Source organism: Podarcis tiliguerta, assembly GCF_965153285.1.
Source record: "Podarcis tiliguerta genome assembly, chromosome: 1".
Lineage (NCBI taxonomy): Eukaryota > Metazoa > Chordata > Lepidosauria > Squamata > Lacertidae > Podarcis > Podarcis tiliguerta.
This window is the reverse complement of record NC_139534.1, coordinates 17,196,517-17,212,498: the sequence shown is the minus strand read 5'-3', so window position 1 is coordinate 17,212,498 and position 15,982 is coordinate 17,196,517. Positions and strand designations below refer to the sequence as shown.

The 15,982-nt window shown below is 42.7% G+C and overlaps 1 protein-coding gene across 1 annotated transcript in view; it reads left to right on the top strand.

Annotated features, from left to right (window-relative positions):
* The window catches only part of DNAH7 (dynein axonemal heavy chain 7), a 151,312-nt gene that overhangs the window by 30,502 nt on the left and 104,828 nt on the right, over window positions 1-15,982 (top strand). The window contains exons 11-18 of the mRNA XM_083404258.1: window positions 1,431-1,610; window positions 2,089-2,364; window positions 2,950-3,077; window positions 5,173-5,251; window positions 5,619-5,843; window positions 7,134-7,280; window positions 8,445-9,130; window positions 10,934-11,120. Coding sequence (XP_083260384.1) covers window positions 1,431-1,610; window positions 2,089-2,364; window positions 2,950-3,077; window positions 5,173-5,251; window positions 5,619-5,843; window positions 7,134-7,280; window positions 8,445-9,130; window positions 10,934-11,120 — 1,908 coding nt within the window. The remainder of the gene's footprint in view (window positions 1-1,430; window positions 1,611-2,088; window positions 2,365-2,949; window positions 3,078-5,172; window positions 5,252-5,618; window positions 5,844-7,133; window positions 7,281-8,444; window positions 9,131-10,933; window positions 11,121-15,982) is intronic.

Genomic DNA, 15,982 nt, shown 5'->3' with positions numbered 1-15,982 from the left:
AGGGACCTTTATGTTTCTTGTGAACAGATAAGAGACATCTGTACCTAAGTCAATGCAAAACGAAACAGAAGTCATTGTTTCAGCCCTGAAAACTTGATGTTTCTTTAAGAATGGACAAGTAGAATGCCACAACCCATCCCTACTACTACTACTACTACTACTAATAATAATAATAATAATTGCTATTTTTCTGGGAAAAGGGGTGCCGGAACTCACCATGAACATCTTCCTTGTTCTCTTAGAATGGCAATGGCATCCACCTGAGAGGTGCCGGAACGGAGTTCTTGCGAGTTCCAGCTGAAAAAAGCAATAATAATAATTCAATTTATTTTATTTTATCAAAATTTATCAAATTTTTAATCAAAAGATCCCAGGGCGGTGAACAACATTAAAAACACATTACAGAACATCAACGATAAAAACATAATAGGAAGCATAAAGGTAAAGGTAAAGGACCCCTGAAAGCTAAGTCCAGTTGCGAACGACTCTGGGGTTGCGGCGCTCATCTCGCTTTACTGGCCGAGGGAGCCGATGTTTGTCCGCAGACAGTTTTTCCGGGTCATGTGGCCAGCATGGCTAAGCCGCTTCTGGCGAAACCAGAGCAGCGCATGGAAACACCGTTTACGTTCCTGCCGGAGCGGTACCTATTTATCCACTTGCACTTTGACGTGCTTTTGAACTGCTAGGTTGGCAGGAGCAGGGACCGAGCAATGGGAGTTCACCCCATTATGGGGATTCGAACCGCCGACCTTTTGATCGGCAAGCCCTAGGCTCTGTGGTTTAACCCACAACGCCACCCGTGTCCCTAATAAGAAGCATACTGACAGCTTAATAATAATAAAAAAATATTAGTCATCATAATAACAGTCCTCTCCTCCACACTTTCACAGGCTGTAGATTATCGAATAGCCATAGGCCTGGTTAAAGAGGAATGCCTAGCACCTAAAGACATGTCATGATGGCAAGCCTCTCTGGAGAGAGCATTCCACAATTAGGGAACCACCACAGAAAAAGGCCCGTTCTCTTGTTGCCACTCTCTGAACCTCTCTGGGACATGGGGCAGATGACAAGCGCAGGGTTGGAGTCATAATGCAGTGGTGCCTCGCAAGACGAAATTAATTCGTTCTGCGAGTTTTTTCGTCTTGTGAATTTTTCGTCTTGCGAAGCACGGTTTCCCATAGGAAATGCATTGACGGTTTCCCATAGGAATGCATTGACGGTTTTAAGAAAAAGGCGCAAGATGTTTTCGTCTTGCGAAGCGAGCCCATAGGGAAATTCGTCTTGCGAAGCAACTAAAAAAACAAAAAACTCTTTCGTCTTGCGAGTTTTTCGTCTTGCGAGGCATTCGTCTTGCGAGGTACCACTGTACATTGAGCCTGATTGCTTTCTCTTCTGTATGCTCGCTAATGCATTTCATTCTTTTTCGGCAGAAATCTCATCGAGCCTATGAACACTCGGGATTTATAATAAGGCTGATCCTTGAAAACGAGAATGTTAAGTTTGAGCCTACATTTTCTGACTATGAAGTCATATTTCTGAATATTTATTCAGTTATGGTGAAAGCTGTTAACCTGCTGCCCAGAGTGGAGACCAAGCTTTATTCAAAGTGGGTAAGCAATTTTCTAATAACGTAGTTTGTTGCTTTTCTGCCAGCCTTGATCCAAAAAACTTATCTATACCTTGTGAGGTATAGATCTGAACTGTTACTTCGGAGGAGGTGATTTCTCAGTAACATTCTCCTGAAGGCAGGCCTGTTTAGGGAAATTTTAAATGTTTGATGTTTTATTGTGTTTTTAATATGTTGTTGGGAGCCACCCAGGGCAGGGTATAAAGAAGAAATAATAATAATAATAATAATAATAATAAAATAATAATAATAATAATAATAATAATAATAATAATAAATCTGACCTGCTGACATAGCACATCTTCTGCTAGGTCACAAATCTATTCAGCTGGTACATCTTCAGTATAGGATTGCTCCTGTATAACTTGATAAAATATTGCACGCTCAATTTTTCTATTAATCAAAAAGCAAAGCAAAATACTAAAAGTAAGAGAAACTATGCATATATCTTGTTTTGAAAGCCCGAAAGCAAGACCAGATCCATGAACTTGAGACCCGTAATCCTTGATGAAATTTTGGAAGCGCATAAGAAGAAGGTGAGAGATGAGATTGCCAAGCAGAGTGTGGCGCCTATTGAGCACCTCAAACTCTATGACAAGTACCACGATTTGATCAACAAACAAGCAGATCGGGACATCGATCAGTTCCTTTCGGAGGAGCACACATATGACGAAATAACAGGAGCGATTGCCCAGTATCAAAACCTCCGGGATGAAATTCAGTACAATTCTAGAAAGGTAATGTATGCATGGAAGCGGGCTGGGCAGTTTCATTTAGTGTTCTCCAGGACATGGGTGGCGCTGTGGTCTGAATCACTGAGCCTCTTGGGCTTGTAGATCAGAAGGTCGGAAGTTCGAATCCTCATGACAGGGTGAGCTCCCGTTGCTCGGTCCCAGCTCCTGCCAACCTAGCAGTTCGAAAGCACCCCAGTGCAAGTAGATAAATAGGTACCACTGCGGTGGGAAGATAAACGGCATTTCTGTGCACTCCAGGTTCTGTCACGGTGTTCCATTGCACCGGAAGCGGTTTAGTCATGCTGGCCACATGGCCAGGAAAGCTGTCTGTGGACAAACGCTGGCTCCCTTGGCCTGAAAGCGAGATGAGCGTCGCAACCCCATAGCCGACTTAACCGTCCAGGGGTTCTTTACCTTTTACCTTTTTAAAGAAAGAAAAAATGCAAATGATCAGCAGGATTATTATAACTTTTTTTTTTTTTTGATAAAAAAAAGTTTAGCTGTGGTTCTCTGTAATTTTTTTTTTTTTTGGGGGGGGATTATTGCTTTCTGTGATTAACTAATTTCTCACCCGTATTTGTGCTGCAGGTTATTCGTCTCGGAATGTTTGAGTTGCACTGTGATGAACTGATTAGAACGCTGACAAAACGAGCTGATGCTATTTGTTCCAAAATCATTGCCAAAATGTTCAAAGACCATCAGGATTTAAATACGAGGTAAATGTAATTTTTTTAAATAAAAAAGTAAAAAACAATGGTGGCCCTGATCCAAGTCTAGTAGTGGGCACCTAGTTTGTAACAGCTGCAGTTTAGGATCTGGATCTGTAACCACGTGAAAAGGTGTACCCAGTATAGGAATTGGCAACCTTTTTTTCAGCCTTCCAGGTCTGTGAGCCAGTAGTAGATGTGGCCAGAGGGAAAGGTGGGTGGGTCAATGGACGTAACTCTTTCCTTTGTGCAATTAGCTACGTGGCAGCCATGCAAAAATCTGAGGTTTTTGCTCCTCAGCAAAGTGGCATCATCGGAGTTCAAGGATGCATCCCAGCTGGGCAAAAATCATAGAGTTGTAGAGAGTTGGAAGGGACCATGCAGGAGAAGATGGAATGTTCCCATTTAGCCCTGAGCCTGAGGCTCCTCAGTTCTGATGAAGAAGAAGAAGAAGAAGAAGAAGAAGAAGAAGAAGAAGAAGGGGAGTTTGGATTTGATATCCCGCCTTTCACTCCCCTTCAGGAGTCTCAAAGCGGCTAACATTCTCCTTTCCCTTCCTCCCCCACAACAAACACTCTGTGAGGTGAGTGAGGCTGAGAGACTTCAAAGAAGTGTGACTGGCCCAAGGTCACCCAGCAGCTGCATGTGGAGGAGCGGAGATGCGAACCCAGTTCCCCAGATTACGAGACTACCGCTCTTAACCACTACACCGCACTGGCTCGATTCAATTGGGCCTGTATGAGAATGCCATGTGGATGGAAATGCCTGTGTCCAAATGCACGTCTTCATCACCGTTGGTTATGCACTTGGAAGGCTGTTTGCATGTGTGAATCTCCCCTTCTTGGATCAGGACATGTTCTTTTTTTAAGATGCTCTGTTCTCGCTGCCCTATATGTTCTCATGCCACTACGCACCTCACTCAAGTTATCGCTCAATTATAATTGCTCGGGCTATATATTTTTTTGCCCCTTGCATTGTTTCTTGATAGGTTTGGCAGTTCTGCGCAAAGGATCAGGCCCTATCGTATGGTCCCTGTTCCCAGTAAAGCGACAGTTTTTTCTTCTGCGGCACAACTCTGCCTGCCCTCTCTCTGACGCTGCCTGGCTGTGGAATTGTTTTATAAAAGACATTCAGAATGGGAAGCGCATAGGCCTTCCCTTCTCCTCTGTTGTAGAAGGATGCTTAAGTTAAGATGGAAGGTAGACTTGGATCTCCTGGTAGATTTGAATTAGATAGGCGATAATTACTGGCTTCCGATTGTTTTAGAATGAAGACAACAAACTTACTCATCCACATTTTACTGCTGTAATGAAGAAAGCTGGTTGGAGGGAGAAGCTAACCTGGAGTGGATTTTTGTGTGAAAGCCCTGGGGGCGGAATGAACCCAGGGTTCCAAATTCTTCTGTATGATACAATACGATAATCTTTATTGTCATTGTCCCATACAGAACAACGAAATTGAAAAAAATCTACATCAGACATTCAAAAACCAACAAGCCTGCTATCCCAACTATCCCAGCCTGGTTAGCCCCTAAAAACTCTGAATACCCCATAATTGAATACAATATACTCACATAGAGACTACCTTACACTGCGTTTAAAACCAAAATCGCATTTGGATAGAAACTGTTTCCTAGTCTTTATAACCCTGTACCTTCTTCCAGAAGGCAGAAGCTGAAAGAGATAATTTCCGGGGTGCGCACTATCCCGCAGTATCTCTGCAGCTTTCTTATGGCACCTGGAAGCATAGATTTGATCCAAGGTGGGAAGAGTGCACCCAATTATTCTCTCCACAGTCTTTACAAGCTTGGTCAGTGTTGTTTTTCTCCTGACCGTGCAGCTCCCAAACCACACACAGAGACCATAGGTTAATACACTCTCAACAGTACAATGGTAAAATGCCATCAACAGGTCCTTTGAGAGATTACTTTTCCAGAGGATTCTGGGTGGTGGATCTCGGACTTCTAGGAAGCCTGAAGTCTGCTCACTGCTGAGACCGAAAGGCACTGCGTCACTGGAACGTGAAAAGGATTGCTTTCTTAAATCTGTTGCATGTATGTTTCTGTCTATCTACCCATCTATCTAATTTGCTATTCCAACTTCAGGCTTTGTGAAGAATTTGAAAAGATAGCAGAGAAGGCCCTTTCCACGCCATCAAATACACACGAACTAATGGAATTCAAGGTATGCATTTCTTTCTGCAAGGAAATAAATTTACTTTAAAAAAACTGAAAACAAAAGATTATCTCAATTCTAAGAATCCACACAGACTATGCAAAAGTACCGCCCAGGACAAGTGACCCCATGTTTCCTTCCTTTTCGGCTTAACAAATTTTTATAAAGCACACTTTAATGACCCTATTCAGAATTCCTTTCGCCATATCTAAGCAAACCTAATTCTGTCTTGGAGTGTGGCTGTACTTTATGTTTAAAAATGAATAAGTGAATAAATACTAGTTGTCCATTAAAATGCAATTTTTCAGGTTGAAAGAGTGCTAAAACGTGTTTGCCACCAAGAACATGAATCGGTTGTTGTTTCTTCCCCCACTAGGCTTATATCGAGAAAGTGGAGACAGTTGACATGCTGGAGATGGAGCAGAGATTAATTGACTCTAAAAACTGCCTTGCATTCCTGATAGAGTGTACAAATCTTTCGCCAGTAGATATTCGACTGAACAACAGTGTCTTTCAGTGGTATGGGCGAATGGGGGAGATTTTTGAAGAACACAGAAAGATCATTAAGGAGAAAACAGAACAATTTCAAGAAGGGCTTAAAGTAAGCGTTCAATTCTTCTTCTTTTTTAAAGGTACAGTGGTACCTCGGGTTAAGAACTTAATTCGTTCTGGAGGTCCGTTCTTAACCTGAAACTGTTCTTAACCTGAGGTACCACTTTAGCTAATGGGGCCTCCCGCTGCCTCCGCCGTGTGATTTCTGTTCTCATCCTGAGGTAAAGTTCTTAACCCGAGGTACTATTTCTGGGTTAGCGGAGTCTATAACCTGAAGCGTCTGTAACCTGAAGTGTCTGGTAACCTGAGGTACCACTGCACTTGGTTTACTGGGATAAAACTGTGGATTGCTGTGTTGATAGTGCTTATTTTAAAGCAAGTGGCTATCAGTTAACTTGCTCAAGGCAAGTGCCAATTTGGGCTTTACTCCTTTTAATAGTGTGATTTGACCTACCAAAATCCCAGCAGTAAAGTATTTCCGCCCTCATCCATCCAGCAAATGGGGATGATATACAGAAACGTTTGCCTTTCCTTGGAGGTTTCTAAGCAGAGGTTGGATGGCCATCTGCCATGGATGATTTCATTGAGATTCCTGCATTGCAGGGGGTTGGACTAGATGACCCTCAGGGTCCCTTCCAACTCCACAGTTCTGTGGTTCTGTGCTTCTACAGCTGGGTTGGGGCCTTAACTTGTTAGTTCACAAAGCATCCTGGCCTACCTTTTAAAATATAAGTCATAATCCTAAAGGTTTTATGTGTAATAGTTTCATAGAAAATAGTTAAATTAATTGCTTTGTAGTTGGCACCCCCAAACTTGGCCCTCCAGATGTTTTGGGACTACAACTCCCATGATCCCTAGCTAACAGGACTAGTGGTCAGGGATGATGGGAACTGTAGTCCCAAAACATCTGGAGGGCTGAGTTTGGGGATGCCTGCTTTATAGGCTTTATGGCTAGGCTGTTTTAGAACCTTGGCTCTCACTTGTATTACAGTACTGATCTTCTGTATTTTTTATTTCTTGCAATAATAATAGTAATAATAATAGTAGTAGTAGTAATAATAATAATAATAATAATAATAATAATAATAATTTATTTATTTATACCCCACCCATCTGGCTGGGCTTCCCCAGCCACTCTGGGCGGCTTCCAAAAAATATATATAAAAATACTGTAATACATCAAACATTAAAAGCTTCCCTAAACAGGGAAACCCAGTGCAAACCCAGTGACGAAAGGCATACTAAATACGTATAAATAAACTTCTGCCCTCGTATTCTAATACTGTATGATGTGTATGCATGACTCTGCCTCTGTCTCATATCTGCAACTTTTTATTAGATGCGCTGTGAAAGATTTGTCGAGGAGCTGGAGAGTTATGCTAAGCAAGTTGAAGAATTTTATTCTTACGGGGACCTTCAGGAAATCAACCGGTACCTGAAAAAAGCCCAGGCGTTGAATACAAAGCTAGATGCAGCTGCTGATAAGGTAAGGCTCTGGGTCTGTCTTCATAGAGGATGGTAGCTTTTAGCTCAATGACAGACCATACAGAAGGTCTCAGATTCAATTCTGGCAAATGCGGGCTGCCAGGCCTCCCCATTTTGTCTGTGAGGTTGTTTATGGGAATCCACGGCTACCTGCAATATACCTGACAACGTAGATGATGTCAGGTTTGTTGAAGTCAGAGTAGTGAAAACTTCCAAAAAAGTTCGGAAACCAAGGCGCGGCTTCCGATTGGCTGCAGGAGCTTCCTGCACTCATTCGGAAGCCGTGTCAGATGTTCAGCTTCCAAAAAACATTCGCAAACCGGAAAATTCACTTCCGGGTTTGCGTTATCCGGGAGCCAAAACGTTCAAGTCCCAAAGCGTTCGACAACCAAGGTACAACTGTATATATACATTTTTGGGTTTTTTGTTTTTCAAAGATTTACAGACAAAAACACAAATCACATACATTTCTATTTGATTTCCCTCCCTCCCCTTTTGTGGTTTCTTTTTAATTTTAATTTTCATACTGCATTTTCCGCATTACCCCATCTTTAGCTTATTTTTTAGCTTCTATTAATGATATGTTCAACAGCTTGTTTTATGTTAATCCTGCTAATGAGTTTATTTGCATACATGAGTTTTTCAAATAATTCCACAAATTTTCCCCAATCTTTAATAAAAAACCCCCTCTTCTTCTTGGTTTCTTATTACATCTGTTAACCTTGCCATTTTGGCATAATCCATTAATTTAATTAGCCACTCTTTCTTGGTTGGTACTACATCTTCTTTCCATCTCTGGGCAGAAACCATCAGATGTGAAGGAAATATACAACTGACTTTTAGAAGACATCTGAAAGCAGCCCTCTTTAGGGAAGTTTTTAATGTTTGATCTTTTATTGTGTTTTTATTGTTCTGTTGGGAGCCGCCCAGAGTGGCTGGGGAAACCCAGCTAGATGGGCGGGTTATAAATAATAATAATAATAATAATAATAATGGCATACACAGACAGGTTTTTTTTTGGTATCTCAGTACCTATTGCATTGTGTAGATTTTTAAATCATATGTATGACTTCCACCCTCTAAAAGTTGTAGTGTAGATATGATTTAACGCGTGACCTACGTTACATGACTTTAAAAAAACAACACAATTCTGCTTTTTCTCCAGATTGATCAGTTTAATGCAGAGGAGGAGGCGTACGGGTGGTTAGCATCTCAGTATCCTCAACGTAAAAAAATCCAAGATACCCTAAATCCGTATCTCCGGCTTTACGATATGGCAGTAGAGTTTAACACCAAATACAGAAACTGGATGGATGGAATATTCACCAAGGTGAACCCGGATACAGTTGAGATGGATACAGGGAACTACTGGCGTGCCTTGTACAAACTGGAAAAAACCTTCCACGATTCCCCGAATGCCTTATTTCTAACAACGAGGGTGAGGACAAAAGTGGAGGAATTTAAGGAGCACATTCCATTGATCCAAGTGATTTGCAACCCCGGCTTGCAAGACCGGCACTGGGAGGCCATGTCAGAAATAGCCGGGTTCCCTCTGAAGCCCTCTGAAGATTCAACTGTCTCTTCATATATTGATATGCACCTCGAACCATTCTTGGAAAAATTCGAAGGCATCAGTGAAACAGCCAGCAAAGAGCATTCGCTTGAGAAGGCCATGGTGAAAATGATTTCAGAATGGGATGCCATGGAATTTGTTCTTCTTCCTTACAGGGAAACGGGGACTCACATTTTATCGTCTGTGGATGATATTCAGATGTTGCTGGATGACCACATCGTTAAAACGCAGACCATGAGAGGATCTCCTTTCATTAAACCTTACGAAAAGAAGATGAGGTAAAATATTTCCTAAGTGGGCGACGTCAATAACATAGCGTGCAAGTGGCCTTGTTTGATTTGTGGTGTAGATCATTCAAAGCTATTTGTGGCTCAAAGGACATGCGAGAGTGGCAGACCTTTGTGAAAGAAGCAAATTGCTGATTTCATATAAAGTCAACGTGGGAGGAAGGTAGTTTAAAGTATAGGGCAGGCTGGCGAAGAGAGGTAAACTCCCAATCCCCCTTAACTCCTGTGGTTTTTCTCTTTTCCCCCCTTTTGAAACTGGAAGTAGCCTCCTCTGGGAGGGAAAGCAGGTAGGACATTTTTTTGGAGGGAAAGCATTATGGTGGAGGGAGAGTTCAGCTCCCAGAGCCCACCCTCTGCTTAATTTCCCACCAGTCCCTACTTGGGCCCTACCATTCTTACATCATGCAATCTCAGAGGAACCCTGTGAAGTAAAATGCTGAGTGAAAACATAATACGTATTGGTTTCTCACTTGTGGGGTGCCTCAGGGTTCCGTCCTCTCCCCCATATGCCGCCTCCTCTGCATTAAACGGATCAATCTAGAAAAAAGCAGAATTGTGTTTTTTTTTTAAAAAAAACAACTTAACATAACATAGGTCACACGTTAAATCATATTTACACTACAACTTTTAGAGGGTGGAAGTCATACATATGATTAAAAAAACTACACAATGCAGTAGGTACTGAGATACAACCCCCCCCCCCCCGGTCTGTATATGCCATCATCATCATCATCTCTCCCATGTGGGTTTGGCCTGAGTGTTCATCAGTATGCAAATGATATTCAGCCCTACCTCTCTTTTAAATCAGAACCAGGCGGTTGGAGGATGGATGGTGGCAAAAAGATTGAGGTTGAATCCTGACAAGACAGAAATACTGTTTTTGGGGGACAGGGGGCAGGTGGATGTGGTGGACTCCCTGGTCCTGAATGGGGTAACTGTGCCCCTGAAGGACCAGGTGCGCAGCCTGGGAGTCATTTTGGACTCACAGCTGTCCATGGAGGCGCAGGTCAAGGAAATACACAAGCACCTGACTTTTAGAAGACATCTGAAGGCAGCCCTGTTTAGGGAAGTTTTTAATGTCTGGTGTTTTATCGTGTTTTTAATATTCTGTTGGGAGCTGCCCAGAGTGGCTGTGGAAAAACCCAGCTAAATGGGCAGGGTATAAATAATAAATTTTTGTTATTGTGGTTACTATGGAAAATTAGTTACACCTTTTATGCTCAACCTTAATAGCCTGAGACTTTTTGGTACAAAATTTGCATTTCACTGTATGGACTCCCCAGCCAACTGAGACTAGGTTGGGAAATGGAATAGGGCATGAACCATTGTGTTGTTGGATAAGGACAGGCTCTGGAACTGCTTTGCTTTGTGAAACCATGAGAGAAGAAGAAGAAGAAGAAGAGTTTGGATTTGATATCCTGCCTTTCACTCCCCTTCAGGAGTCTCAAAGCGGCTAACATTCTCCTTTCCCTTCCTCCCCCACCACAACCACTCTGTGAGGTGAGTGGGGCTGAGAGACTTCAGAGAAGTGTGACTGGCCCAAGGTCACCCAGCAGCTGCATGTGGAGGAGCAGAGACGTGAACCCGGTTCCCCAGATTACGAGACTACCGCTCTTAACCACTACACCACGCTGGCTCTCAGAACTACATCGGAGCTAGCATTTTTTCCTTACTCCCAGTTCTACAGGTGTATGAAATTTTTAGACTTACCATGCGCCTCGTTGGGTGTTCATCCCAAGAGAAAGGTTGCTTCTGTAAGCAAGGATCTAAAACTCTGTGCGTTTTGTTTTGCAGGGAATGGGAAGCCAAACTTTTGCTGGTGCAGGAGATCCTGGATGAATGGCTCAAAGTTCAGGCCACTTGGTTGTATCTGGAGCCAATTTTCAGTTCCCCTGACATTATGGCTCAGATGCCTGAAGAAGGGAGGCGATTCACCTCTGTGGACAAAACATGGAAGGACATCATGAAATGTGCCATCCAGGTAAACATTTGTTCTGTTTTTGAAACAGCATGCATAACGTGGTCTATGAGCCACCCATATGATCTAGAAATCAGAAAAGAACTACTGATGGTAACAAAAAGGGAATTGTGGTTTGTCTTACTAAGCTCAAAAACACTTCTAAAAATCAATTCAGAAATAAAGTCTGTCCTAAACTAAATTGCACATGCTGAAAAGTATCCTGTTGAAAAGTAACCATTGTTAACTTGAAGGAATATTAGGAAGAATGCATGTAATTGTAGGAATTAAAGACATTATAATTGTGAAAGGCAACTCAGTGTCTTGAACTTACTCTGATGTTTACTAAGTAGCATCAATTTCAAGCGGGGTTACTTTCAATTACAGTGGTACCTCGGGTTACATATGCTTCAGGTTACAGACTCCGCTAACCCAGAAATAGTGCTTCAGGTTAAGAACTTTGCTTCAGGATAAGAACAGAAATCGTGCTCTGGTGGCGCGGTGGCAGCGGGAGGCCCCATTAGCTAAAGTGGTGCTTCAGGTTAAGAACAGTTTCAGGTTAAGAACGGACCTCCGGAACGAATTAAGTACTTAACCTGAGGTACCACTGTACATGCATTTTGGGCTGCAACTGTATATCTGGTCCTCAGTATGCTTGCTCAGAAGTAAGTCCCAATAATGTCAGCAGGACTTAAATTGCAGTTCTGGAATACACTGCTGGGAAGCACAGTGAACATAGTGGAACTTACTTCTGAATAAGCATGCAAGTAAGGAGCCTCTTTACGCCCATTGTTCAGCCCTGACACTGAAGTCCAGCTCCGAGGGCCTTCTGGCAGTTCCCTCACTGCAAGAAGTTAGGTTACAGGGAACCAGGCAGAGGGCCTTCTCGGTAGTGGCGCCCGCCCTGTGGAACGCCCTCCCATCAGATGTCAAGGAAATAAACAACTATCTGACTTTTAGAAGACATCAGAAGGCAACCCTGTTTAGGGAAGTTTTTAATGTTTGATGTTTTATCCATGTTTTTAATATTCTGTTAGGAGCCATCCGGAGTAGCTGGGGAAACCCAGCCAGATGTGCAGGGTTTAAATAATAAATTATTATTATTATTATTATTATTATTATTAGGCTGCAATCCTGTGCACACCAGGCATTGTGGGAGACACTGAGCTGCCCCTGTTCCATGTCTCCATGTCTCTTTCACCCCCTCTTCCCAGTAATGTCTACTTCAACACGATATGTGAAATAGTGTCGTTCCGGCTGTCAGCAGCCATTGGGGGTGGGGTGGGGGTGGAGCATAGGCAATGCAAAGTCCCGTAATGCGTTTGTTAAACTAGATGTTATAAGGAACAGAGCAAAGCAGTCAGAGTAGCCCAATGACCCGTATAATGCCTATTCTGTCCTTATTAGAGGATAAACCACAGGGAACTCAGTGGGATCAGGCCCTTAGGTTGCAGCCCTGTGCACACTTAATTGGCACTAGGCAAGTGAAGCCTAACCATGCAAAGGTTTGGATTTGCATGTCGTAAAAACGTGGCGTTCAAAATGTCATCTGCTCCTTTGTAGGTCGGATGTAAAAGTTCTGGGTGCAAGTCTTAAGGTATCCCTGCCTTATTACAAGACATAATCAGGCTGATCTTGAAGTGTGTGTGTGTGTGTGTGTGTGTGTGTGTGTGAGAGAGAGAGAGAGAGAGAGAGAGAGAGAGAGAGAGTTTGTAGATAGAGCCATAGAATCATAGAATTGGGGGGAAACAATGATCCTCTGCTCTCTGTGATATTTTCATTTCATTTCCCTGTTTTTCTTTAGCTTTGCTGCAATGTAATTATAAAAACTCCATAAAAATTATTTGACGACTGAAAATAAAGCTCAGCACTTACGACAAACAGTCTGGTAGCTCATTCTGCCATTCCATTTCCATGCGCATGAACTCTCAGGATCATTTTCCCCAGAAGGTGGCAGTGTGTGTCTAGGATTAGCAACTGGGTTTTATAGTTGTGAACAAAAATCCCCTATCGTCGTAAACTAAATTTAAGCCTGTGCGTTGATTTTCTGGCTTGCTGTTGTGTTTTATAATTGCTGCGAGAAACTGTAAAAACCCCCATTGCCCTGCGTTTTACCCCAGATTTGAATAGGCTTTGTCTGTGTGGCTCAGAGCAATGAGGACGAAATTGCTCTTTTGATTTCGTCCTGGCTTTTGATTAAACGAATCGAATAAAGGTGTGATCTTTATCAACGTGGGAAGAGAAATGGAAGTTAAAATATCTTAGGATATGGGATTTGGAATTTGGCATAATAACAGACCAGAGATTCTTTTTCCATGCCCTGGCTTAGCTGCAGTAGAGTTTTAATCCCCCCCCCCCGCAAGATATCTGTAAATAGCATCAGTTCTCTGTAAAATCTTGATCCATGACTGCCTTGTTCATTCCTGATGTTCCATCACAGTTGTAGCTGTGAAATATAGCCAGAGGAAATCGTGAAAATGGGTGGCTGTAGCCTGTGCTAAAATGTACATTTATTGCAGCTGCCGCTTGAGGGTGCTCATGTGGCGTCAGTCAGAGCATTTTTCTCCAGGCTGAGGGTGAGAGGGCAAAGAAAGCATCTGGGGGACAAGAGAGGAAAGATTACCCAAAGCTTATTTTATTATTTTCATTTATTATATCTGTATACTGCCTTATACCTGCAGGTCTCAGGGCGGATGCAACATAAAATCACAATTTAAAAACCTCGTGTTGCGTTTGCTTCAGGTTGAGCGTTTTCAGGTTGCGTCCCGTGGCGACCCGGAAGTACCGGAAAGGGTTACTTCCGAGTTTCACTGCTCGCACGTGCGCAGACGCTCAAAATGATGTCACTCGCAAGCGCAGAAGCGGCAAATCGCAACACGCCCAGACGTGGGTTGTGTTCTGCTCATGTTGCGAACGGGGCTCCGGAACGGATCCCGTTCACAACCAGAGCTACCACTGTACATAATAAAAGTAAAAACCCCCAACACATTTTAAAAGACCATTGGATGTCAAGAAATAGCAGTGCCAGGGATACTTTGAGAAGGAAAATGTGTTTTGTAGGGATGGTGTACATCAGCGGTCAGCAAACTTTTTCAGCAGGGGGGCGGACCACTGTCCCTCAGACCATGTGGGGGGCCAGACTATATTTTGAAAAAAAATAATGAATGAATTCCTATGCCCCACAAATGCATTTTAAATAAAATAGTATTTAATTTTAAATTAAAATAGTGGAACAGATACTGTCCAATATTAATTGCTGGCGAATGCCAGCTGTTAGTAGCTGTCAGATACTGATTGCTTCAGTTATTGGAGCTTGTCAAATACTAACCCTTACTCAAATGAGTTTTAATAAATAAACCGAGTAATTAATAACTAAATCTACAGATGCCTTCTCTCCTCTGTAAAACTGAAGCGTGGGTGCCTCATCTTAAATGCTTCCTCTCATATGATGTTTGTTAAGATATGTTAAAAACAATTCACTTTATTTCTTTTTTTAAAAAAAGTGTTGCTTAATTTAGTAAATGATAACAAATGAATCATTAGTAAATTCATTTGTTAAAGGTCGCATGCCTGTTTCTTTTTTAAAAAAATAAGATTTTGTTAAAGCTTTTTTCATAATACAATAAGATAAAAGAAACTAATCTAAATAAAAACAAAAACAGAGTGAGAGAGAGAAAAGAAAGTCCAAAAGGGCTTCTCTAATTATTGTTACTGATAAATATGAGCAATAGTTTTTCTCTAATCAAACATATCAACTTTATCTCCAATAACTTCAACAACCACTCCTCCATATTAAACAACCGTAAATCTTACAATCTATGTTCACACAAGAGTCTCTCTACATATATTAAAATAATATTCCACAGTTCTTTTCTTATTATGCATTTCTTAATTTGCACCCAATTCCATCACTTCCGTTCCCTTTTCCTGTTGTATTTGCCGTCGTTTTCCATCAAGTTGCATCCCTTTCTCTAATGTTACTGCATGCCAGAGTTAGTTATAAGTCAGCTGTCAAGATTCCGGCTGGTAACCTGTCGGATGCTCTCAAATATTGGCTATATACCGTATTTTTCGCCCTATAGGATGCACTGTTCCCCCTCCAAAAATGAAGGGGAAATGTGTGTGCGTCCTATGGGGCAAATGCAGGCTTCAGGAGAGCCCCACCGCCGGCCCCACAAACTTGGGGGACAGCGGGAGGCGCAGCGCGCCTTTCCCGCTGTCACCCGACTTGGTTAGAAGGCTGGCGGGGGGGAGAAGCCTACTCCACCCCGTCGCCAGCCCCGCAAACTCGGGGGACAGCGGGAGAGGCGCAGCGCACCTTTCCCGCTGTCCTCCAAATTGGTTAGAAGGCTGGCGGAGGGCTTCCCCCTCCTCCAGCCCCGCAAGCTCCCAGAGCGATGCCAAAGCTGCATGCAGCTTCGGCATGGCTCTGGGTCCCGTTCTGGGGGCTGGGGGAGGGGGAAGCTTGGGCTTCCCCCGCCCCAGCCCCGCACCCGGGGGAAAAAAAATAATTCCCCCCCTTTATTCCCCTCCCCCCCCAAATCTAGGTGCATCCTATGGGCCGGTGAGTCCTATAGGGCGAAAAATACGGTACATGCCAGCTGTCAGATACTGTACAGTGTTGAAATAAAAACTATGTTGAGAAGGCTCAGTGAATATTCACACATCTGTTTATTCCTTTGTTTATTTATTGAGAACATTTATATCTCACCATCCCAGCTCGAGACTGAACGAGTCAAAGTAGCAAACAAGTACAGGATATTTTAAAAAGTAAAAAAACAAACAAACAAACAAACAAACAATGAGAAAGCTAACAGCAAAAATATCAGCAAAGCCACAACTGAAAAGTAGAATAGGCAGAACGCGTTGGCCAAGGGAAAAATTCG